The sequence below is a fragment of the Argiope bruennichi genome, chromosome 7 (assembly GCF_947563725.1).
Source record: "Argiope bruennichi chromosome 7, qqArgBrue1.1, whole genome shotgun sequence".
NCBI lineage: Eukaryota > Metazoa > Arthropoda > Arachnida > Araneae > Araneidae > Argiope > Argiope bruennichi.
Window position 1 is genome coordinate 73,994,174 of NC_079157.1, and position 26,354 is coordinate 74,020,527.

General features: G+C 28.1%; 1 protein-coding gene across 3 annotated transcripts in view; it reads left to right on the plus strand.

Annotated features, from left to right (window-relative positions):
- The first annotated feature begins 21,273 nt into the window (after nucleotides 1-21,273).
- Nucleotides 21,274-26,354, plus strand: part of LOC129976742 (single-stranded DNA-binding protein 3-like) — a 297,319-nt gene continuing 292,238 nt past the window's right edge. For all 3 annotated transcript variants that reach the window (XM_056090468.1, XM_056090469.1, XM_056090471.1), the window contains exons 1-2: nucleotides 21,274-21,483; nucleotides 21,911-21,983. In XM_056090468.1, coding sequence (XP_055946443.1) covers nucleotides 21,428-21,483; nucleotides 21,911-21,983 — 129 coding nt within the window. In that variant the 5' untranslated portion in view covers nucleotides 21,274-21,427. The remainder of the gene's footprint in view (nucleotides 21,484-21,910; nucleotides 21,984-26,354) is intronic.

Genomic DNA, 26,354 nt, shown 5'->3' on the forward strand with positions numbered 1-26,354 from the left:
TCAACAACACACTTTTTGATGAAAAATGATTTTAATAGCAATTTCTGCAAATTTGATTACCTTTATTCCTGGAGCAATTAAGACAACTTAATTTGATCATAAATGCAAGAATTAAAATTCATCGTCGCGCGCAGCGGCTGAAGTGATGTTTTTGATTATACTTTAAATAAAATAATGCATTTATTCTCATTCGAATCTTTGTAAACTTTAAATAGAATTTCGGTTTTTTTTTTTTTTTTTTTTTCGTTTAATAAGCTAAAATGTGTTGAGTATAATGCATATATATATATATATTATTTTTTCTTAAAGTTTTTGCAAATCTAAGAATATGAAATGAAGTCTTGATTCTGTGAATATTACCAAAGTATCTGAAATTTGCATGACAAAAGTACTTATATTAGGAATTTTGAAACTTTAAAAGGAGTTTTTATTCAAAGTTATTCGAAAATTCAAATATCGCCCTTTTCTTTTCTTATTTTTACAAAAGAATTCTTTTAAAAAATTATTCCAAAACATCGTAAAATGATAATGTTTCATATTTTATTCATTTTTTTTTTAAATTTTATCTTAATTACATACTACGATAAGCTTAGAAATTATTACAAATAAGTAATTTTACATCTAAATCCAATAAAATGAATATATAAATTATTATATTCTTATATATTGATTATATACAGTATTAATATAATATTATTAATTATATAGAATATTAATATTAAATTATATTTCAATATAAATAAATAACTCCAATATTTAAAACAATGAAAATTACTGTAAAATATACTTAAAAATAATTTTAAAAATCTGTAAAAAAATTTTAAAAAATTACATAAAAATAAATTTGTTATCACTTTAAAGAAAACTTTTTTTAAATTTTTAAATAGTATTACAATAATTTTTATGCAGTAGTTTGTTCTTAAATAATTGAGAAAAACTTTAAGATTTTGATATATTTTTAATTAAAATTTTGAAAAGGTCACTTTTATTCCTGAATTTAAGAAGTAACTATGTGCCAGATTTGATCCTCTTGGGAAAATTGTCTATTCTGTAAAGCATTTTGAAGAATGACTTGATTTACAGATATAGTCTAAAAAATACTTTTACTCGAAATATTTAATTTAAAAATATCCAATATCTATATTTTCCAATCAGTTATATTCAGTTAAAACGTCAGTTTCAATCAGTTTAGTATATTATATTAAAAAAAGTATGAAATACTGTGACTGTATGCACGGAATCTACACTATTATTGGTCATTATTTTCACATATCAACAATATTATTTGCTGAAATAATTGGAAAATCCATCATTTGTAAAGAACATCATGCTTTGCAAAAATTTTGTTGTGCGTATCAGACTCAATAAAACGTCAAAGCTCTTCTTAAAATTCCGAATTCTTCAATTAGTCTACGATATATAAACCGTGGATAAAAATCTTCAAACATTACCGGTAGTTAATATGTAATTTTAGTTTTCAAGTATTAGCTGATTGCTAATAGTTACAAATATTCTCTTGAACCGAAAGATGAAAAACTTTTCCAGAGTCATATTTTCTTTTTTTGACTCTGGAAAAAGAAAAAGAGGAGAGAAGATAATCCTTAATGACATATTTAGATTTCATAAAATATTAAAAATTTCGAAATCGAAATCTTTGGTGACTTGGCGAAATCTTTTGTGGGTTTTCTCAGTCGACTACAGTGAGATAGTGTATTTCCGAGTTTTCTCAAAAATGGAACTGGATGAGGCTAAGCAATCATTGATGACATATTTGGAAGTCATGAACTTTCATATGAAATTTAAATTTTTGAAATCGGTTCTTTGATTGAAGTGTCTGGTTTACTGTTTTTATTGTTTTAAATATGTAGATAACGATCGAAAATTTACTATTTTTTTCATAAAATTTCTTACATTTTACGTGAGTTTAATTTCAAATTGCCGAATCTTCTGAATGCAAATTCGAACTCGGTAAGTTTTTTTAGGCATATGATAACGTTGCATTTAGCAAATTCAAAATTATTGGATTTTTATTTCATAATTTTTTTTCTGATGCAGAAGTTGTAATATGTGGAAAACAGGGTAATATTTATTATACATTTTATATACACACACACATATATATATGTGTGTGTGTGTGTGTGTGTGTGTGTGTGTGTGTGTGTGTGTGTGTGTGTGTGTGTGTGTGTAATTTTTTTATTACTATATGAAGAATATTATTCTTTCTTTACATTATTAGAATTTGCTACTTAAAATGAGTTTTCCCATTTGCCATAAATTGGAAATTAACACTTTTCATAGGCATGCGTTTTACAAAGATTTGAAAAAATACTTAAATAATTGTGAGCTTTGTCTCTCTTTTATCTGTAGATACATTTATATTGAATTGGTATAGCATTTTTAAATCCTTTGCAAGCAATTTTATTAATAAGTAAGTTTGTTTTTTAATAACCTGCTTTTAATCCTCGCTTTTTTCTGTTATTCTTGATATAAAATCTAAATCTAGTAGACAAAGAAAATGAATACAGAACTTACAAAATATGTTTTTAGGTTTGCCTGTATAAAAAAGTTAAATTATTATTATTATTTGCAGGCTTAATATGAGCAAATGTTTTGTATTCTGTTTGATTCACTAGTTATAACGTATGTATCTATTTATTTTAATAAATCCATTCGACATAAAATGAATAAGAAACATAATGCTTATGCAAATCAGCAACTAAAACAGTATTGGCTGGAATTCTACTTGAGACAGACAGCAGTTGACGGGTTTCTTTTTCATTTTTTTTTCTCAGGATTGTCTTGTCGTTTCTTTTCAAGTTTACAGATGGAGAACTAAATTCTGCGCATCCCTCTGTTGTTATTGTTTTTTAAATACTTTTAGACATTCTGTGTAATTATTCATATGAATTTGGATATCAAAGGAGAGCCTTTTTCAAAATGCTGATTAGTAAACTGTTTTAAGTTGTATGTAGTATGATATTTTCAATACATTAAAATAATCTTTCATCTTCGGAACTATTAAGCTTTTATTATATCTTTTCGCTCTCAAAAAATTTGCACTATTATGTTCCTTATCAAAATAATAGAAACTTCTCAGAAGAAAACGCATTTCCGAAATTTGCAGGTTCATAATGTCTTTTATTTCATTTTTATAAATTAAAAATAGAATGATTATAAAATACAACTTTTCTGATATATGATAATTTATCAGTGGATGATTTTCAACTAGGATACTACTGCATGGGCCTTCTAGACTGAGAGGAGCCACAATCGATTAAAAAAATATTTTATTAGTTACCAAATAAATAAACTTATAAAAAACAAAAGTTCTATGAATAATAAAATATTAGAATAATATTAATACTTTATCTATTATAATGTGTCAGGTTCTGTATGCTTCATTATGTTTATGTAGAATAGATGAAACCGAAAATTTATATACAAAACCGAGCATCTGCTTCAGTGTTAAAGTCTACAAACATGAATGCCAAGAAATTAGAATTTATAATGGATAAATGAAAATAAATACTATTCACTAAATTAATAAAGTAAAAAATATTAAACTAAAATAAATCATAAGCATGCTAAAAATGTGCTGAAATGTCAAACTAAATAAATCATCTTATTAAAAGAGGGACCTTATACTTTTTGCTCTGCCCAGGGCCGCAAAATGAGCCAAATCCGCCACTGTCCTCTATTGAGTATACCATTCGAGGGAACGGGATGAAATTTTGGATGAAAGTATTATATGGTATATATACGCTGAAGAATGATTGATTATACACAGTCACGGTTACAGAAATAAAATTTCGAAATTTTTAGATGATAGTATTTATATTTTTTTCAAGTGCTTAATTCTTCTCCTTACATGTTTTATGTTATCACTACTATAAAGGAACTGTACTTTGATCCTGTTGCTCGAAATAGTTGTGTGATTTTTCCTCGGTCTATTAAACATTAGTTCTAACCAAGTGCAGTCCATAAAAATGGGTTTTAACCCAGTTTAGTTCCCCTTGCTTAAGATTTTAATTCTTGAATTTTGAATAAATTCTTCTAATTTGAACCTAAATTGAACCGTTTAAATGTATGAGACCTTTATTTAAACTGGAAGAGTGATCCAGAAAACCGTTAAAGTAACTAGTAGATCTCATAAACTGGAAGTGATGAAAAAACAATAAAAAGGCATTAAAGACATCAAATTTTAATTCAAAATTAATAAAGACTTATTTATGTTGTTTTGTATTATATGTAAGATAAAAAAAAAAAAGAAAATACAATGAATACAATGTGATACTTAGATTCATAGATATCATATACTCCTGTAAATTTCAGAATCTAAAAATACCTTCTTTCTATTTGTGCTTAAAGAAATTAATGGTCCAATTTGGAATACCAATCTCCTTAATTTGATCAGTGACACAATTTTTATGATTTTTTATACTTTAAAGTGTATTTTTTTAAGTTAATTATATTGCCTTGAAGTTAAATAAGCTACAAAAAACCATAGTACGCTTTTTTTTTATTATTATTATTGAAATTGCTTTTTTTATTTTTGCACATTAAAATATTCTAGTAGTAAAAATTGAACAATTTTCTACTAAACGTAGCATTAAGTCATGAAACATATTTTTTTCGCTGTCCATATATTTAAAAAGAATATTTACAATTTTATTTTTCCGAGAATATGTGGTGCTTACTGTGCATTTCAGAATCCCAAGACTACGACTTTTCGACGATTCTAACCCTCTAAAGGGTGAAACGCGGAAGGATGAGAACATTTCTAAAATTCTTCGTCATTCTTTGACCTAGATTTATGCCCTATTAGATACTTTGTCGTCAGTTTTTTTTTTTTTTCACGTGTATGTGAGTGTCGTGTCTTTTCTTACCCGTTCTACTTTATTTTAAATCAACATAGAGTGTTGATTGCTTATATGGCTAGTTCAAGAGTCAAGAAAGCTTTTAGGAGTGGCATAAAGAATATTTTATATATTATCATTAAATGTCAGCGTGATTATCTACCATTAATTTCAAAATGTTATAAAAAAATTCAATAACAAATTTTTAAGGTTTTAACATAAAAAAATTATTATTTTATAAAGAAGTTAATTATCAAATTTTAAGAACAGAAATCTTTCATTTATTCATCATAATTTAAAGTTTATATCCTTCACTACAAATAAAAATTACTCTAAAGTATTTTATTGTGAATTAGTAACTTTTTCCGACAATATTACAAATTACCTGCAGTTTTTACGCCTCCTAAGTCCGTGTATAATCCGATTTTATCTTATTATTCTATGTAAACTATCTCTTCCTTTCGTCTTTCCTATATTTTGACTATATAAATACATTCTAACGCATGCGCAAAAGCGCGGAGGGTTTTAGAATCCAAAAATAAACTATATACGAAATTACAAAAAAAAAAAAAAAAAAAAGTATTGCAATTATAAAAAAATTTGAACTCGAGACTTTGACAAATCTCCATGTTTCAGACCTCCTTGAGTTCGAAAAACACATTTTTCTATTATGTCTTCAGTCGGTGCATACGATAGTTAAAACCTGCTTAGAATTAGATTCGAGGATAAAAACTAGGGCTCTATAAAATTTTGAACGAAATCAATTTATACGAAATATTTTTTGTCTGTCTTAGAACAAGTGAATACAATAATTACAAAAAGTAAGGATCTAAGTGGTTAACAGCTTTACCATCTTTAATGTAGATATGTAACAAATTTGAAATTGTTTTGTATATGTAAACGCTATAACGCAAAAACACAGCGAATGGGATAAATGAAATATAGTATGATATGTTGTTACTGAAATGACAATTCTGTGTCAAATTATGGTTACAGTTGGTTAAAAACCAACCGGAGTGGTCTTCCCTTCATAATGCATATTTTTTCTTCTTCCTTCCATATAAATATTGGCATCTTGAGTGACGCTGTGAACGTCACGAGTGCTAAAAGTTTTATTTTCAGACTTCCATGTAGGAGCGTATTGTGATTATTAATAGTGTGTAGATTACTGAATATACATATTGGGGGAAAAATTTTAGTTGATTAAAATCAAAAATTGATATAGAGACTGTAACTTTATTAAAAATGAAACAATCCCACTTATCTAAGTCTTGTATTTTTCAATAATCAAATTTCATGCTTGCGAATGCACACACCGAAAAGCAGTAAACGCTCTGACCGATTTGGTTCAAAATTTGATAGGAATCTACATCTTAGATTCTAAAATTGAGTATCGAAAAGAACTTATCCAAGTCCTTACGTATTTGAATTATTGTTTTTACATGTATGTATATGGAAATATAGCATACAGACAGTCCATACTTTATAGATTTGATACAAAGTTTGAAAAAATATCAACATTGCAGTTGCTAAAATTTGATACTAAATTTCATTTATCTGCGTTTTTGTGTAATCACGTTCGTGTGAATGAGAAAGTATAAACTTTTACAGATTTGTTTCAAAATTTGACATACATACATTTACATTTTATATGCTAAATCTGTGTACCAAATTGTGTTCATCAAATTCTTTTAAGTTTGGTTAATATCGTGTTCATTTGCGCTCGAGTAGCCAGACAGACAAAATTCCTCGAAGGGATTTCGTTCAAAATTTGACAGAAATCTGTAATTTCATGCAAAGATCTTATAACAAATTTCATCCATCTTGCTCATATAGGTTTTGAGTTATCAAGTTCACAGACCGACATGCATAATTCCAAAAATATATTTTTTCAGGTTTAAATTGTTATGAAAAGTGGAGATTCATCAAGATCTCTCTTTCTCTTTCTTTCTCTCTCTCTCTCTCTCTCTCCCCCCCCTTTCCTTTTGACGATTACAATACTTTCTGTTTGTACATTTTATATATGAGAAAATAAACAGATGTTCCAAAATACATACATCGTTTTCCCCCAACATATTAAGAAGTATAAGATGTCTCAGACTATGAATATAAAAATATTTTATAGGCATTCATTCAAGGTTCACGAGCATTAAAAATTAATATGCAAATGCAGTGCATGGCTGTTTTGTCTTCATCTAACGAGTGCGAAGTTACAAATTAGAGATTTTGTTAATTCAACCTCCCCTTAACTTCAGCAAATTATTAAAAATATCATTTCATTTTCTGAGATTTTCAAACATTAAATTTCTTTCTTTCTTTTCCATATAATCCGTAGTCTTTCTTAAATCTATGGAAATAAAATCTTCAAAAAATATATTGTCAAAAAGTGGCTTATATGTAAGTTCTAAGCTCTAGAACTTTAATCTCGATTATTGGAAACTTTCCAAATAAATTGTCTACAATTTATTAAATATCTAGAAACAGATGTTACAATGTTGCTTTTCTAGTAAATAAATACTGTTTATTAGCTCTGTTTTTGAAAATTGGCTTCATTTCTTCTAAATATTTTTTTTTCTACCTGGAAAAGTATACACATGTTCAGATTGCAGTATCAGTTAACAACGTCTCATTCTTGAATTGTTTAGTTCTGCTCTTCTGTAGACTACTTCTGAAATTGAATATTATTATTATTTTTTTTTTCAATTTTCATCGAAGAACTGGTTGCTTGGTTTCTTTGGTTCTTTTCTTCTTTTTTTTAAATTTGGAGTATTGAATGTTTTACATGAATAAAGCAAAGAAAAATATTATCCAGAAAAATTGTTGATCAAGAGACAGCCTGACTTGAAACAAGAGAAAAAGGAACGCTCAGATCGCTTAATATGAAAATAAAGTCTGTTTTGTTATCTATTAATTGTGATTCTTTAAAAATATTTCAGAAGTATTAATGAAAATCTGAAGTTAAAATGTCATTGGTTACAATATATGGAATGACAAACAAATCTGACAAAAAAATCACCGTATATTTAATTGTAATATATATATATGATAAAATATATCCACAGAAAGTGTTGCAGAAATTAAGCAGAAGTGAACTATTCAACTTTCAGATTCATAACTCTTGCCAATTGTAAATGAAACAAAGTTTTTGAGGAGAAGAATAACTATCATCATTTTTCAAAAACTTACATTAGTGACTGCTTATCCTTTAATACAAAAACTCGGCAATGCTAATTGGGACATGGCAATTTTTTTACTTTATTATATAAAGAGAAAATATTGTAATCGTCAAAAAAAAAAAAAAAAAAAAAAAAAAAAAATACAACTCTAGATTTTGACAAATCTCCATGTTTCAGACCTTCTTGGGTCCGAAAACACATTTGTGGAATTATGTCTGTCTTTCCGTGAATACGATAAACGAAAATTGCTTGGAACTAGATGAAGAAATTTAGTGCGTCATCTTCATTTACATTCTCGGGTTCTATCAAATTGTGAACAAATTCCATTCATAGGAATGTTTTCAATGTTTGTCTGCCGATCTAAGAACAAGTGAATATAATAATTACAAAACTAAAAAAACAGAGGAGGCTAAAATTTGGTAAACGGTTTTAGCATGTTTAATGCAGGTTCAAATTAGATTTGAAATCAAATCCATCAAGGAACTGATGGTCTATCATTTTATATATTTGCGTGCATTTAAACTCGATAAATCAAAAATACAAAGACTTAAATGAAATATTATGTGGGATCTCGCCATTTGAATCCTTGTTGTATGTCAAATTTTGATTACAAACGATTGGGGAAGAAGGTGTCTAAATTACATTCTCGGTTTACTTTACTATACTACGAAGTACTAAACGCTCTTGTGTGGGACATTGAAAATAAAATTCTGAATATACATAGCGTTATCCAAGTCCATATTTTTTATGCCGGATGAATGGGGGAGGGTAATATCTTTATTAAAAAGTTTATGAGAAAATTTCGGAGCTATTACTTCTGCTGGTTTAATTACAGTATTTGTTCCTTTTGACGAGAAAATAAGAAGTAAACGCCAGAAAATATTAGAATCATTGTTGCATTTTTCTAAGTGAATTTTGCGTTTTCTTTCAGAATAAACAGTGTGATTGGTAATCCAGCCATTTGTAATCCACCATTCTCTTTGTTATATTTCCATTGCAATACAACTCCTAATAACCGAATTAAATTAAGCAGCGGGGGGAGGGGGGATCATTTCGGATAAGATTTTTTTTTTTCGGTTGAAGTATGACGGTCTAATAACATTCTATATTTATTTTTTTCATATAATTGCATTAAGTAATTCTGAAATATTTGGAGTGTAAAATGAACTTTAAAAAATCGCTTTGTAGGTTAACTTAACTTCTTTATTGAAGTTAAATATACATTTTTAGGATTACAGTAGATACGTTAACATATACTCAATAACAATTCATAGCATACGAATTGCTCATTCAAAGAATTCAGTAACTTTTGTTTGTTTCTTGCTTTTCTTCCTAGGTTTTCAAGCAGCTGTTGGCCACTATTTTTTCTTTATAGAAACATCAGTCGGCGTTGATTCACTACATTCCTAAACAAGTTTCAGAGTAATCTAGAATAATAACATGTATACTATAATTCCTGTGTTACTTTAGAAGCGAAAATATTAATGTACAAATTACAGTAGGCTACAACTGGAACAATGGTAACTTTTAATTTTCACATAAAAAGGAACAGGACAATTTAATATTGTTGATTTTTGGAAGACACAATTAACTTTTAATTTACGTTTATCTTCAGTGCTCTAAAGTTGTCTTCAAATTTTTGTTCTGTCGTCATCTTCGGACTATTCAATCAATTCAGCATTTGAAAATAACACTGTTTCTACGATTTCTTTGATTTTTCCCATATCATCCGTGATAACCTATTCCTTAATCTTGCATGAATTCATGCCTTCGGATCTGGGGACTTCTACGCAGTGTAGTACGTGCTTTGACTTTCTCGTATACGAAAACAAAGAGAGAGTTTTTTTTTTTTTAATCATGAAAAAATTCGAACTAGAGTTTGATGAATCTCCACTTTTCAGACCTTACTGAGTCCGAAAAACACATTTTTGCATTTATGACTATCTGTTTGTGAACAACAATAATTCAAAAACGCTTTGTGAGATGCTGATGAAATATTACATATAGTCTTTACACCAAATTTGTAGATTGCCATCAAATTTTGAACGAAATCTATTCAGAGTAAGCCTGCCTTCCAGTTATCCGAATACAAGTGAATACGGTAATTGCAAATTGTAGATAGAATTTGAATAGATAAAATTTAACACACAAGTTCAGCGTCTAAAATATAGAACCGCAAATAAAATATTTAAGAAAATTATCCTTGGTTGAAAATATCATTGTGATTGCTGCATTTTTATAACTATTTGAATATTTTTTTTTTAGTTATTGTTATTAATTCATACTCTTGTTTGTTTTCGAAAACATTTTTTGGGTCGGATTTTAACTTTTCAGTGGGAAAGGCTAAAATAAGTTCATAAATGTTTTCCTATACTCGTTACATGCGTTTAAAAAAAAAGCCATGGTATTCATATAACACCATACCTTTTCCCACTACAATTTTAATTTATTACGAAGCATGCAAAGAGTGGAATTACTTCTGTCTGCTTGTGATTACAATAACTCAAAAATACTTTCAGAGAGAATCCGAAGTGCGTATTCGTTTTTCTGATGCTTGTGTATTAACCGCATAGCAGAGATTAATAGTCCCCTTCCCCCTACCCCAAAAAAGAAACATCGTATCTGTTTTCATAACCATTTATCGCCAATGATATACGGCTAATTTTCAAACATCGGTTTTTCGCGATGTATTACGAAGCTCATAACTCTCATATACGAGACTCTGAATACATTTGACATTACGGCCTTACCGATGACATTACAGCCTTTGCTGGTCCACAATTTTTTATGGAGGGGGGTGGGTCATATCCTTTATTCGAGGTATGCGAGAATGTTTTAGGCGAACCTCCACCAATTTGCGTTTGCATTTTCAAAGAAAGTTTGGACAATTCCGATTTCTATTGATCAGAGCTCTGTTCACTGGAAATTTATTGCATTCTCTAGGGAATTCTTCAACAATTCATCTATTTCGTAAGTGATGAAAATTGATAAATTTGAAACCATTTAAAAGCTTGTATCAATGATCGAATATATTTTATACACATTCACAGATATTTAGTTATTTACACACAAAAATTGTTGTAATGAACTAAAATTTTAGCAGATACTTCAATTCCACAAAATATAAAAATTGAGATGAAGTGCAAATATTTATTTATCATTATCAAAATAATTTTTGCGACATATGTAGGTGAAAGAAGAAATTGTAGAGGTCCTATCTAAATATACAGCGTGGTTATAATTAAACTTCCCCAATAAACAGCATCATACAACGCAAACGGGTGAACGGTTTGCAACGAAATTTGGTACATAGACTATACACGAGATGCGCTCACGGAATTTCGAGAAAAAAAAAAGAGGGCGTGTTTTCCGGAAAAACATTAATTTTAATACAATAAACGACCAAAACGGAACATAGAAACAATATTAACATTTATTGGTTAGTTTCTGATCACCTTGTCATCGAACCATATTAAGTAAAGGTAAGAAGAAAAAAATAACAGTACGCTGTTTGAGAAAAACAGTTCAATTTGCAGAAACAAGAACAGATTAGGACGAAATTGCACAAGAGGAGCGGTTGTTAATCATGTCCAGGATGATGTAGGGAAAGGTTCTCCATGTGACCACCCTAATTCACCTGCAGAATTTGAAGTCGATGGACAGTGTGTTCAACAGTAGATGGTGACTGATCAGTTGTGATGCTTCGCGCAGGAAGCGTTATGGACTTTTTTAAGTCATTCAAGATACCGTCATCATTATAGCCGGAAACATCGGCATAAAACATGACAACGACTGCAAACGTTTCTTATTCTAACTTGTTTTGCATAAAACTTCCTCTTCTTCGCAAGCATGCAAATTTCGACATTTTTTTCCCTAGAATTGACAGCTTTTCCCGGTTTTAAATTTTATTACTCACAATTCTTGTTCTGGATTGTTAATATTGTTTCTGTACTCCGTTTTGGGCGTTTATTGTATAAATTTAATGTTTTTCCTGAAAAAGCGCCCTCTGGTGGACATTTTGGAACTTTTTTTTTTTTCGAAATTCCGCGAATTCATCTTGTGTATAGTCCATGTACCAAATTTCGTTGCAATCCGTTCACCCGTTTGCGTTGTAGGATGCTGTTTATAGGGGAAATTTAATTATAACCACCCTGTATATTTTTAAAAATAACATTTCGCACAAAAGCTAGGATTATATTTACAACAAATCTATCAAGAAATAACCTTATGTATAAACAACTACTATTAGGTTATCTGCTTATTAAAAATTACAAAATTTAGCCAATTTCACATAAGAATCCCAAAATATTCAACGAAATATGGATTTTCAGGTTTAATTCTAAATTGATTTCTCGAGTAAGAGTTTGATTTATTAGAAAAGATTATACTACACTATTAACGACTTAATGAATTATTTCTATCTCTTTTAATATACACTATATTTCGATCAATGTCATATCATATAATGTATTTTTCAAAAGCAATTAATTTTAGATTCTATCAGTATGAATAAGATCTCCTGAAAACAAAATGTTTTTATTCTGAAAGTAAAAATCTAATACTCATACGTCCATCTTTTTCGAGGTATCAAATGACTGAAATTGGATTCTGAAAAAGAAATTGCCTTCCAAAATGAAAAATTCTGAGTTAATTAAAAAGTGAAATTGGAGCTTTAAAGAATAGCAATTTTAAAATCTAGAAAAAGTTATTTTTTAGTTTCTGAATGACCTACATTTATATTGAATTAAGGTAGTTGTAAAATGGATTATCAAAATTTAATTTCTAATTTAGATGTAGTATTACAAAAAGACGGAATAATTTATATGAACAAAGGCTATTAATTATAAAACGTAATAAATTATAGTTATATACTTTGAAATTAACAAATAAATTTTACTTAGTAAAGTAAGGCAATATATATATATATATATATATATATATATATATATATATATATATATATATATATATATATACTCTTAATTTAATCCAAATTAATTTCCAAAACTTTTTCCTAATTTAGCCCATAGTAAAAATATTTTCTTATTTCGTGATCCAATTCCACTTTCGGTTTAATTAGTTCCTCTGTAAAACTAATGCGCCATCAGTACTACTTATCAAATAAAAGTGATACGTCCGTTGCCCTTCTCAAGGTCAATACATGTATTGAATTGGCGCGTGGCGAGAAATCCTATGTTATATAAGACTAGTGATCATCTGTTTCGTCTTTTTTTACTCTTTCTTACTTCTGCTTTTGCGTCGCACTGCGTCTTCTTGAAAATAAATTGCTTTCCCGAGATGGATATTAAGGAGAGAATAAAACGAACTTAAAAATACAACGTCTCGTCTATGTCTTCAAACCTGCACTCTGCTTCAACCAAAATAATTTTACATATTATTTAATCGACAGGATTCGAAATATATATATATATATTTGAAAGAGTGAAAATTATTCTCATTTTTCTAATACGTGACTGCAAGTGTATGGTTTTTTTACTATAAGAAATTTCAATAATTTAAAAGTTTGTTGTAACTATTTTGATTTGGCGACATATGCGATGAGACAATATTTTTGGTGTCACATTCTTATCTGGGAAGTGCGATGTCTCGATACTTGGTGTAGCTTTAAATCCCGAAATCGAGAGAAATTTTCAGAAAGTTCGATTCCTCACCTCACCAGACTATAAAAGATGGACAACTACTTCTCTACATTTAGTGAAAAAATTTCCTATTTCAATAGTAGCGATATTTCCTTTCATCCCTCTTTCCTTACTTGTGGTTTATTTTTTTAACATTCTTGGAGGGAAAAAAATTGCTGTATTAGTTCCTATTTAAATGCAAATAATCGCAAATAATTAATAATAGCATTAAATGCAAATAATAAGTCTTGATAGATATTATCCTCTTACTTTCAATATGAACAACACGAATGACTTTCAAGATGAGCAATATACTTTTGGCAACATGGAAATGGACACCGAAGCTGACGCTCCCACCCAGAATGGGTTTAGAGAAAGAAAGACTCAGTCAAGAAATGAATGGCCAGTTTTCTTTTGGTAACTTACAGCTTGGTTTTATTGCTTTCACACGAAGTGTTCAATCTAACAATTTCTTAATATCTAATTTTTGAATCTTTAAATAGTCGTATGCCCTCTACGTTCCAGATATTCCTGAATCCGAAAAACACATTTTGGTAATTTTGTCTACCTGTGAATACAATAACTTAAAAATATTTTCAGCTAGACAGATGAAATTTGATATATGTAACTTACATTAAATTTGTAGATTTCTACGAAATTTATTCAGAGGAAGTTTATGTAAGCAAGTGAACATGTAATTACAAAACACACACACACAAAAAAATGATGGATAAAATTGGATGCACAGGTTTAGCATCTAAAATGTAAATCCATATCGAATTGAGAGCCAAATCCATCAAGGGATTGTCTATAAGTCGGTCTGTAGTTTTGTATTCCATGTGAAGTTGAAAAATGTAACAGCCGGCGTAAATGAAACGTGTTTCACAGTTTTAGCATCTAAATTGTAGATTCTTGTCGAATTTTGAATCAAATCTGTCAAATAGTTGACTGCCTTTTGGCCTGTACCATCGCATGTATGAAAACGTAATTTCTCCATAGAGATTGAAAAAATAATTAAATGAAATTTGATATGTGATCTTGAGATCTCAATTTTAGTACTGCGTCAAATTTTAGTGAGGGGCGCATCTAAAATGCATATCGATGGTTTTTAGTAGTATATTAACCGCATGGCATCGATTAATCGCCAAAGATTTCTTATTAGATTCATTAAAATCGCTAGATTTAGGCCATAGATCGATATTTCATAAGCGTAGTTCGCTAGTATCATGCAATTAATACACATCTATATTTCTTATACTATGAAGCATAGAGCTCAGATGTTTTAATTCGGAAAATAAACAATTCTGAGCATTCGAGGCATTCATTAAAATTTTCACCAGGGGAGAGAATAACTTTTTTTCAGAGTATATGGCAGAAAAAAAAAAGATACATGGTTTAATTTAAAAAAATATTATTACCCTTGAAAAAGTGAACCGAAAGTTTTCCAAAATGGTATTTAAATAGATTTTCTAATATGCAGTGCAGTGAATCGATTGACCATTTCAGATTTTTGGTTATGCCACCATCGAACTTTCATTATTTATTTAGTATTATATCAATTTTTTAAAAGAATATCTCGCAAATTTTACTAACAGAATAAGCTAATTTTCAAAACGGAATGAGCATCCAAATCAAATAAGCATTATTATGATAAAGAATGCACCTCAGATAGATCAGAAACCAATAACAATAAACAATTTTAATCAGATACTTTTTAACACTTCAACTTATTCCCGCTTTACTATCTTACTAGAAGACAGCTTCACCATCAGACATTTTTTTAAGTACGTGGTAATCTAATGATTTAAAAATTTACGATTGGCTGATGATTAGAGTGGGCTTTCTGTAAACTAAATCAGACTTATGCAAATAAAATAATGAAGCATCAGAAAAATAATATAAATATTACTTTTGATTTATTAAATAGTCTTATGAACTTCGTTACGGATTTACTAGTCATAGGTTTGTCTCTTTAATGCTTGAAAAGCAAGTAATCAGTTTTATTCCTATAGAAAATTATATGGGAATATGCGTGCAGTTGAAGTGGAAAAAGTATTTAATCATTAGTTTATATCTCTTTCATATTTTAAGAAAGTGATCCAAGCATATTCTTTTGCCGCAGCTTTTCAGAATTTTGAGGGTATTCAAAGAATTCAAAATGATTTCTTTAAAAATTTGATTTTCAAAAGTATTTTTATTATTTGTTGCAATAAAACGGTAGCATTATCAGACACGTGTGGCAGAAAAGGAGTCTTAAGTCATTTTGAAAAAAGATATTTAGATAGCAATTAATTAAAATTCCAAAATTGAAATTAATGAAAAGAGTACGATTAAAACTAATGCTATTTCTAAAAGATTCTATTGTTTGATATATGCTAAATGACTGAAAGACATTTTCGTACTTTATTTATTTAAGACCTTAAACGCAATCAGACTTTCGTAATTAATTGTATTTTTTCACATGATAATACTTTTTTTTTTTTTTTTTTTTTTTTGTAGATTTACTTGATGCGATTTGTAAAACTCGTTCAAAAGGTTTTACAAGGTAAACCGTTGGAACTCGAGCAATCAAATTTGGCACACAGTTCCTTACTTCTCAGCAGAAATAGGTAGAAATGACTTTTCAAAACTTCTATTATATTTTTAATTAATTCAAAATTGACATTTAAATGCTTTTCAGCAGTAAATTCGGAGCATATAATTTATGCCCTACTTTAAAATTTAAAGAAATTAGCTTTCTCAGATGATATCAGTTTTATTTCTATAATATTTTTTATTTAGTTTTAATAAATCTTTCAAAATTAATTTTAAAATAAGCCTGTGATGATACTTTTCATTGTTGCCATATGATTCAAATCAATTTATTGCTTCAGAAAATCTGTCAGTGGGTCACTTTTGTCAATGTAAACCGTTACGATACTTAAAAAAAAAAAAAAAAAAAAAAATTCTACAATTTCATAACAGAATTTTCTCCTTCACTTTTGTTAACATGATAACATTTTTAGGCTGGCATTCTTTCAATGTATTGTATAATATAAAAATCATTACTCAGTTCAGTTTAGTTTAGTTTAGTTATATTAACGTCCCGTTTTAAAGCAACACTAGGGCTATTTTGGAACGGACTTTGTAATTTGGAACCGCGATCAGATGACGAGGACGACACTTGAGCTGGCATTCCCTCTCCAAACTTCCACACCACACCAGCTTCAATACTTATTAAATATACGGGCTAATTTAATTCAGCCTTATGAAGTCAGGACAGAAAAAATGAAGCCTGAAACATTATCTGGATACGATGTTTTTCGGAATAAAAATTCGAATATCGTTCTTTCTCCCTCTTCTTTTTTTCTTTTCCCCTTTTTTTCATTTAAATATATTATAATTTCAAAGAAATATTTTTTTTCGAACAATTCCTATATTTTTTAATGCTTATAAAAAAAAAAAAAAAAGATTGCTAAAACTGGCTTTACCACCAATAATGTCTCTGTTTTGAAATCTTGTCGAATAACTTATTCAATGTATTCGATTTTTTGCTTAACTTTGAACATTGTGCGTCCCAAATCACACACATCACATAATCGCGTAAAATCCTAATGTTATATATTCTTAATGAAAATTATATAGGACTGGAATTGTTATTTATTTCTTAAGTGCCAATCATTTTTCATTATCATATGTACGTATATACGCGTATAACAAATTAACTCGGATTATGTCCTTAAACGTTTAAACAAATGAAAAAAAAAAAAAAAAAGGCGGGGACAGATTAAATAATTATTTGCATATAGTAGATTTTTTAGGGGAGAAATTGCATATCAGGATGTATGGAAGATGAATAGTACCATGTGTTTTATATAGATATATTTGAATGATTTTGTATATTAATAATTGCTTTTAAAGTCAAGACTTATTAAAATGGTTTTTATAGCGGTGACAACAAGGCTGTAATTAGAAGCGTGAGGCCCCCTGGGAAACTGTTAACAATAAGACACCTTTTTATTTTTTCAACTCAACTTAAAAACTTTTTTCTTTTTTAATCGTTTTTCCAAGAATGGTCGTTTTCTAATATTTAAAGGAGCTTCATTCATTTTGATCGAATGAAAAAATTTCGATAAATATCTCGTTGATGTTTTGTTTATTAAATGTTAATTTTTTTATTCCTGTTAAATAAAAAAAAAATGATATTCTAAGCTGTTGGACATGTAGAACATATATCTTTCATATATAAATAATAATTTTATATATGAAAGATATATAAAATTATTGTTTTCCAACAAATTATACATTATACTTTATTTTTAAATTTGGATTACAAAATACTGTTTTTCTTATCAATATTTGGCCTTGATTATTCTAAGCTGAAAGCAAAGCTCAACTGGCAACCAATTCCTGTCCCATATTGCTTCGCAAGCAGCTTTTTAAAAATTTTATTTTATTAATTTCAATATTAAAGATAATCTTTCAGTTCACATCAAGAAAATTTGAAGGAATGATGTATCTCTTATTAGTTAAGAACAAATCTAACTAATCTTTTTGTGGTCACAATTTTTTTCCAAGCTCTTCTTTAAATGGCATCTTGACCCAAGATAACTGGGATGGATATAATGGTGACTAATCTTCTGGGAACTTTTGCACAAAATAAAGAACTTTTCCTGGAATGTTTCATTTAATTTCATAAGAAATTCATTCTTATTTTCATAACAATTCATCAAACCTTAGGGCACTCTCATGAGCACTAATAACACTCTAACTTCACTCAGAAGTCTTACAAATAAGGTGTCCAGGATAATGATAACATCTCGTAGCTGGGTTTACATGTTCATATTAATTATCAATGCATACGAAAATGTTTTTTAAATTAGTAATAAGCTTTATTTTGATTAAATAATTTGTTTCTCAATTTGGAAAGTGTTAATTACAAATATTGTTGATAAAAGTTAATTTTTAAACATTTTAAAATAAAATCTCCTGTATAAAAAAAATTGATATATGTATACATTTCTCCTCATCCAACTCTCCTCTCTAAACTCAGTGCCCCAAAAGCAGTAATAGCCATAACAGCTGCCCAAAACGAAAAGTTCGATTTTTTTTTCATATTTATTAATATAATTATTATAAATTTAAAATGTTAACTTAGAGTTTGCACAACGTCTAAGCAAATTTCTTAAAATCGGTATTATTTATTATGCTTTTATTCCATTTGTAGATATTACAATTTCCCTGATGTATCTCTTTGAAAAGCCAGTATTTATGTGGTAAACAAATGAATAAAACTCCTTAAATCATTTGAGGTTCCTACATTTTAGACTGCATATTTACACTTTATTTGGGCTATTGCCAGTTTGCTGCGAGATTTCAACACACACAGGGTATACAGAGCTGAGCAAGTGACAGGGAGAGATAACAGTGGGAGTGGAAACCTAACAACCCGTTTCTACTCCCTCCTCGTAACTGACAAATTAAGTCGTTTGCTCTGAAGTTAGGTTAAATGAAGGGTAAATAGCAACACACTTAGGCTGATGACAGTCACAAGGTTCTCTACAAAGATCCTGGTTATCTACAATAAGCTCTCTGAGCTATCCGTCACTTCGAATACTTGTTGGGTTTGAGTCTGCTCTTAAAACTTGTTTAGACCTCGGCATGGGGCTATTTATAATACCAGTTCTATTCCCTTAAGCTGTTCGTAGTAGGAGGTACCCACCTGCGAACCGATTGGGGAGGGAGCGATTTTTGACACAAAAGAATGGGGTTGGGATATTTGTTCGCCCTTATCTCAACGGCATAGCTGCTAATCGATACCAAATGGTTCGCATCTGTATGGTTGAAGAGTGAAACGCGCCTATTTCAAAATTTACTATTATTAGTTTCATTGATTTTTATAATTTTTTTTTATTTGACTGCTTAAGTTTTTCATGTATTTTTTTTTTTTTTTCATATGTAATATTTTTTCGACGACTAAATTCTCGATTTTATAAAATTATTTCCTAACTTCAAATTTGCAATAAAAATCGCTAAAAGCAAAATCTCTTTGAAATAATAATCCAAGTGATGCTTTAAAGTCAAGATGATTTATTAATTTGAAATTGTAAATACTAAAAATTAAAAAGAAAAAAGAAGGATGTAGCTGTTTTTTGTTTATTATTCATTCTATGCGATCTTGATTAGGGTTGCAACCTATATTGAAATCTGTGTGATCAAGATAGGTTTATCATAGAATCACTGGATTCACATTTTTGTATCAAAACATTTGTATTAAAAAAAAAAGAAACTTTTAATTCAATATATTGAATCGAATATTATTAATTTTATACATTTAGTCAATAAATAATATTTTTTAAAATTATTTAATTGGGTGTTCTAAAATTACATTTCTGAAATATACGTATTTATTTATTTTATTTTTCCCAAAATGGAAAAAAGATTCTAATGTTTTACAATTGACTCATTTTTTTAAAAGAAAAAAAAAACACCTAAATTTTTAAACGTGTTTTATGTTATTTAAAAGTTTTACCCCCCCCCCCAAATTTAAGATAATCCTCAAATCTTTGATTGTCTTATAAGATTTAATTAATCCTTATCTTAGCTCATTTTTGTATTATTTCATTTCATAGAGAGATTTCTTAGTTCATTTATATTCATTTAAGAGAAATAGAAAAAAAAAAAATTAAATGCATATATTTTTTTCGCTTTATATACATCCATTGACAATTAATGACGTAGAAAGAAGTTTAGCCACGAAAAATGAGTAAGGGAAGGTCGATGCTTACTGACGTGTAATTATTTTGAATTAAAGGAAATTATAATTTCTGAGTTATAAAATAACTTCTTAGCTTCCGCATCAATATCATTGGCTTACCGCATTTATACCATAAGGTCATTTTTCTTCAAAAATGGTTCATGCAACGCAGCAATATCTTTACTAAATTTAAGAGAACAATGAAGCATCATTGTGTTATATATTAATCCATTAAATTATTTAATATTCAAAAATTCGCAAAAGACGGTAATTAGAAATGTAAAAAATCTCCCGATTTAAAAATTATTTTTGCCGCGTGTCGCAAAATTAATTAAATTCCTTGTTCGTAATAAAACTTGTAACTTATAATTCATAAAATACTCAAAGCAATTAGGAAACATATTCTTGGACAAAATGAATGAGAAATTAATACAAATTTTCCGGCAGCACTGACGAATGAAACAATACGAGGGTTAAAAAAAGTGGTAAATTCCTGCCAGAACGTTTCGTGCAGTTCATCTGTCTCCTCAACTCGTCTTCCAAACTGCTTCTGTTGATGCAGCTGGCTGTTCACCGAGCTGCTTTCGAATCGTCTGCTTTGCCGTTTATTGCTGCTCACCCCCGTCTCTGCTGTTACTTACATTTGTATTCCTTTAAAAAGGCAGAAGTTCATTCGAATATTTTATTTTATTGTTTCGAATAAGACGTCCATTATTAATAATGAATTTAGTTTTAACTTTATATTTATATCCATAGTTTTCAGGTAGTTAAAATACAGTAGGGGCAGTGAACGCCAGGGTGCGCTGTTGTCGCATTGGCCCAATGGTAGACGCTCGGTTTTTATATGTAGTTGTGACGTATAGAAGTCTGTCCTAGAGTAGAAGAGCGACTGCTGTATCGAGAGGGCTGAGTCCAATCACATCCGCGGCACTGACAGATCAATTTATGTTTCTATGGTAACAAGCTCAGTGTGCTAGTACTGAATGTCTTGACAGGTGCGATACGTTTCAAGTTTTCAGGATGTATGCGAAAGGAAAAGGCTCCACGGTACCATCCGATGCCCAAGCTAGAGAAAAGTAAGTTTTGAAAAAATAAAAAAAATCCAAAAGAAATGTCTTTCATATCTATGTGGAATTATCCTCCCTCCCGCATCATGAAAAATCAGTCCGGGAGCCGACAAAATTTTACTTCCTAACCACGTTGTGCGAGATTTGTGAATGATCGCTTGTGTTTATGGATAATGTTTAGTGTTCATATGGCATGCTTCATTTTGCATATTGCGAAAACTTCTAAAACTGAGAAGCAGTCGACATAGTCATCTACTGTATATACGTTCCGCTGTCAGCAGGCTGGATATCTCTTATAGCGGGAAGTGTGCATGTCCCACTTCGAGGCATATGGCCAGGACCGTTCCATCATGTGCGGGAGGGGTGGAAGAGTGTTGTGTTATCAAGTTTACGTTTTCCGAAAAAGTTCGCTGATACATATTTCATTTTGTTTTAGGTTAGCTTTGTATGTTTATGAGTATTTATTACACGTTGGAGCACAGAAAGCTGCACAGACATTCCTGTCGGAGGTAAGAATTATTTTATTTATTTTTCGAAATGCTAGAATCGACTTCCGTTTCGAGAGAGAGTTGATCCATTAGTTTTTCCAGGTTTTCATTTCATATTTTTAAATGCGTTAATTTCGTAATTCATATCAATATGAGCTTCTTTAAGATTTTTTTGTTATGAAGTTGTTTTAAAAAATTAAATAATATTTATAAGGAATTTTATTTTGTATAAAGTTTATTAAAATTTTATAATTTGCTTTTGTAAACGATGTTAAAAACAAAAATTGTTTTGAAAATTTTGCATAAACATTAAAGAATATTATAATGGAAAGAATAGCACATTGACTATAAAATATAAAGGAATTATAGTCCATGCTATTTTTTTTATGCTTATGATATGATTTTTTTTTCAACCTCGTATAATTGTTTTGGGTAAAAAATGTTTTTATTATGGAGATTTGAAATGAAATAGTGTGCAAAAAGAAATTTCTTTAAATTTATATTAGAATTAAATTTAATTGTGCAAAAATCTTCAAATTTTATTTTCTTAATTTCGCAATTCATTTTTGTTACTAAGCAGCTATATTTTTTCCCAGTATGTGTTTATGCTTGTAAATTAATTATAAATGAACCTGACAAATTTTGATGACTCTTGTCAATCGATAGATTTACTTGTTCTGTCAAGTATTGAATACTCAAATTGTTGTTTTAAAAAGCTTGCTTAAAGCTTATTATTTTGAATTAGTTAATGTATTTTTCTAAATAGTATGCAAGAGTAATTAAAATTTTTAATGCTTTTGCAAATTTTAATTTTGTTTGCAATTGCTGTGAGATTAATATTTTAAATTTTTTATGGAGCTTTTAGTAAAAGCTATTTTAAAACTTGATTGTCAACACCTTTATCTAAGAAATTTAAGTTAATTTAATTTTTAATACATTTATTTATGCAGGTCAGAAATGGCATATACAAATAGAAATATATTTTACAGGATAAAATTTTTTTTAAAAAAATTAAGAATGCAGGATGATTATATCATATTCAACTTAAACTTGAAATTAATTTATTGTATTTTAAATTTCATCAACCAAAAGTCATTTCATGTGTATTTACTGTCAGTAAATACACACAAGTCAGTTACAGTAACCAAACTGTATTTACAGTCAGTAAAAATATATTTATTTATTTAAAATTAAATGATATTTCTTTAATTCAAGATAATTTTAAAATGATAATTTAAAATTTTGCTTTTTTTCTTAAGCTAGTTCAGTTAAGCCTGTATTTTAGCATATGTGCTCTTAAAAAAATACGTTGGAGGGAATGAATTTGTAGAATTCATAATCTTCAACTGTACTGGGTTTTTTCCCCCCTCTTTTGTTGAATATTTTTCAAAGGGGAGCTAGATCTAGTTATTAATATGCACAGAATTGCAAAATTAATTGGTTTCTAAACTTCTTGATTTAAATGAAATTACATGTATCAATAAAAAACTATTAATATAAGGTAAATAGATTGCTATAGATAAAATTCAAATGTAGTTGCATATTATATTTTATGCATACCTATGAAAGGTTACATTTTGAACTCGCATTTGGAACAATAGGTGCCGATTTTATCAAGGATTCAAAAATATATTTCGTGAAATATTTTTTAGTTCATTTCAATTCACATTTAATTTCCTTTTTAAAATATATTTAATGCTCTTACGTATTTTTTCATCATGATAAATAATAACAATGGTGTATTTAACTGCCATTTGGATATATATATATATATATATATATATATATATATATATATATATATATATATATATATATATATATTTATATATATATATATTGCAAAAAAAGAAAAAGATAAAAATGTAAAGAATTAAAATTCACAGTCATACTTATGATAGTTACATGTTATAATAATTTAAATATAAAGTAAAAGTTTTATAGCTTTGTTTAAATTTTTTTCTTATTTAACTGGAGGAATATGGATCAAACTCTCTGACCATGTATTTGTTTATATCGTCTAGATTTAAGTTGTGTATAGTTTAAAGTAACTAATCCTCATTATGAACCCTGAAATAGTAAAGAAGGTATTTGAATGGAAGGCATATTAAAGTGACTAAGAATATGAAATGGTATAAATTAAATGAAATGTATATATGAAGTGGTATATATGAAATGGTATATAAAAATATATAAATGGTTAATATGAAATGGTATAAATTAAACTTGCTTTTGTATATCTTAACTATTTTTGTTCAATATTAAGCAGATAAATTTTTGCATCCTTGCAAATGTGTAAAATTTAACTTCCTGAAGCATATGTTGATTCATTAGCATAAAATCCATCTATAGTTTAACATAGGTAGAGGAGAGGGAATATTTTCGAAAATGCAAGAATATATTTTAAAGTTTTCTGTATTTTTTTCCCCGTTTTGAAATGCATAAGTAAATATAATACATTCTCTGATGTGTTAAAATACTTTCTTAAAGTTATTTCTTGTGCATTTATTTTTTTAAATTTCACCTGTTTGATTTATATAAATAATATATTATAATAATTTAAAATCTTTATTAATTTTGCTGCTAGCTGATAAATATTAATATTTTATAAAACAAATATTTAAAAACAGTAGTTTAGCAATAAAATTTTGTCATGTTTAGAAATGTTAATTTTTCTTCCATATTGAATGTTACTTAATATTTTACAAATAATTTTTTTTTATTATAAATCGATTGTAATTTAATTTAAAATAGATAATAAAAATTACTAGCTAAGTAATAACATTATCGTTCTGTGTACTTAAAGCAGACAATTAAGTTTATTGTGACAAAATTAATTAATTTCTTTCGATTGTCCGAAAATATTATAATAAGCATGTTGCATTTAGTACAAATATTTGGCAGATTGAAGTTATTTGGAAAAATTATTGGGAATAATTTTTTTGTAATATTGCAAAATTTTATAAATTTATTGCTGATGTTTGCATATATTCTAAAATCTTTGTATAAGTGGAAAACATTGTATGGATACATATTGAAAAAAAGTCTTTGAGTATGTTTAAAATTTAATTTATAAATAGAATAACCTTTCCAATGTATGATTTTCAATGTTTTAAAATAGATTTGAAAAGTTGTAAAGAATTTGCATACTTTTCGTGAAACTGATTTAATGTTTCATTAGAATGCTAGAAATATTGTTGATGCTTATATTATATAGCTAGTAGATATTTTTTTAAAAAATTACTTCATATAAAGGCATATCTTAAAATTTCTTATATATTTTATCTAAATAGTATTAAAGTAGAATTTTATATGATGACACATATGAAGAAAATGAGTTATTGGTACACACATTTTTTTGTATAATTTGTGGGTATTATTTTGTATATAATTGTGGTAATATTTTTAAAACAAGCAGATTCTTTACATAATTTTTATCTTGAATACAATAATGGCAAAAAATTTCTTTGATGTTTAGGAGGATTGTTCTGTATGCATGTGAAAATTGAAGAATTATTGTAACATCTAATTAAATTCAGTTTATGTTAATTATTAAATTTGATACTTGTTGACATTAATGACTGTACGATAAATTGCTAAGAATGAAACCATAAATCAACCATCTTTTCGAAATCTTGGTATCTTATGTGAAATGGAATGCTTGTTTGTAACTGGGGGCTGGAAATATCAATTATATACCTTAATTTTTTTTTTTGTTAATAACAGAAGTGGAGTTATTTGTTCGATATTACTGAACCATTATATTTGCATGCAGAGTATCATCTCAACAATTTTTACATGTAATGTTGTTTGTCATTAATTTAGTAATAAGATTAGCCTTTGTAATATAATTTTTAGTTTGGAGGTGTATTTATTACAGTAATTAATCATCAGAAATAAAAAAAAAATGTATTTGTTAAACGGATAAGTTTAAATTGAGATTTATTATGAAACTATGGTATTATATCATGCAATATCATTTAACATTGTTTTGAAAATTTCTTGCAAAATATTAGCTGCATTTTGAATACAGATATTTAAAACAATTGATTACAAAGAAGTTATCAATATTGAAACTAAGAGATATTCTATTTTTGATATAAAATAATAGTTTAATTATTGGTATAAGATGAAGTAATTTACTGTCATCTCTGAGTTTAGAAATTAAGTATCATTATAACCAATCCTTCTTTTTTCTCTTTCTTCAATCCAATTATTTTCTGTATGTTAAATTTCTTTGTTACAAGTTGGAGTTCTGTTCAGGTTAAAGGATTAACCAATAGATGTTTAGAGCTACTAACTATATTTAAAGATAAGACATAGTCAATTTCTGTTTTACTTCTTTCTGATTTTGAAAAATGAAAGCATATAATTGAACATTTTTTTTTAAAT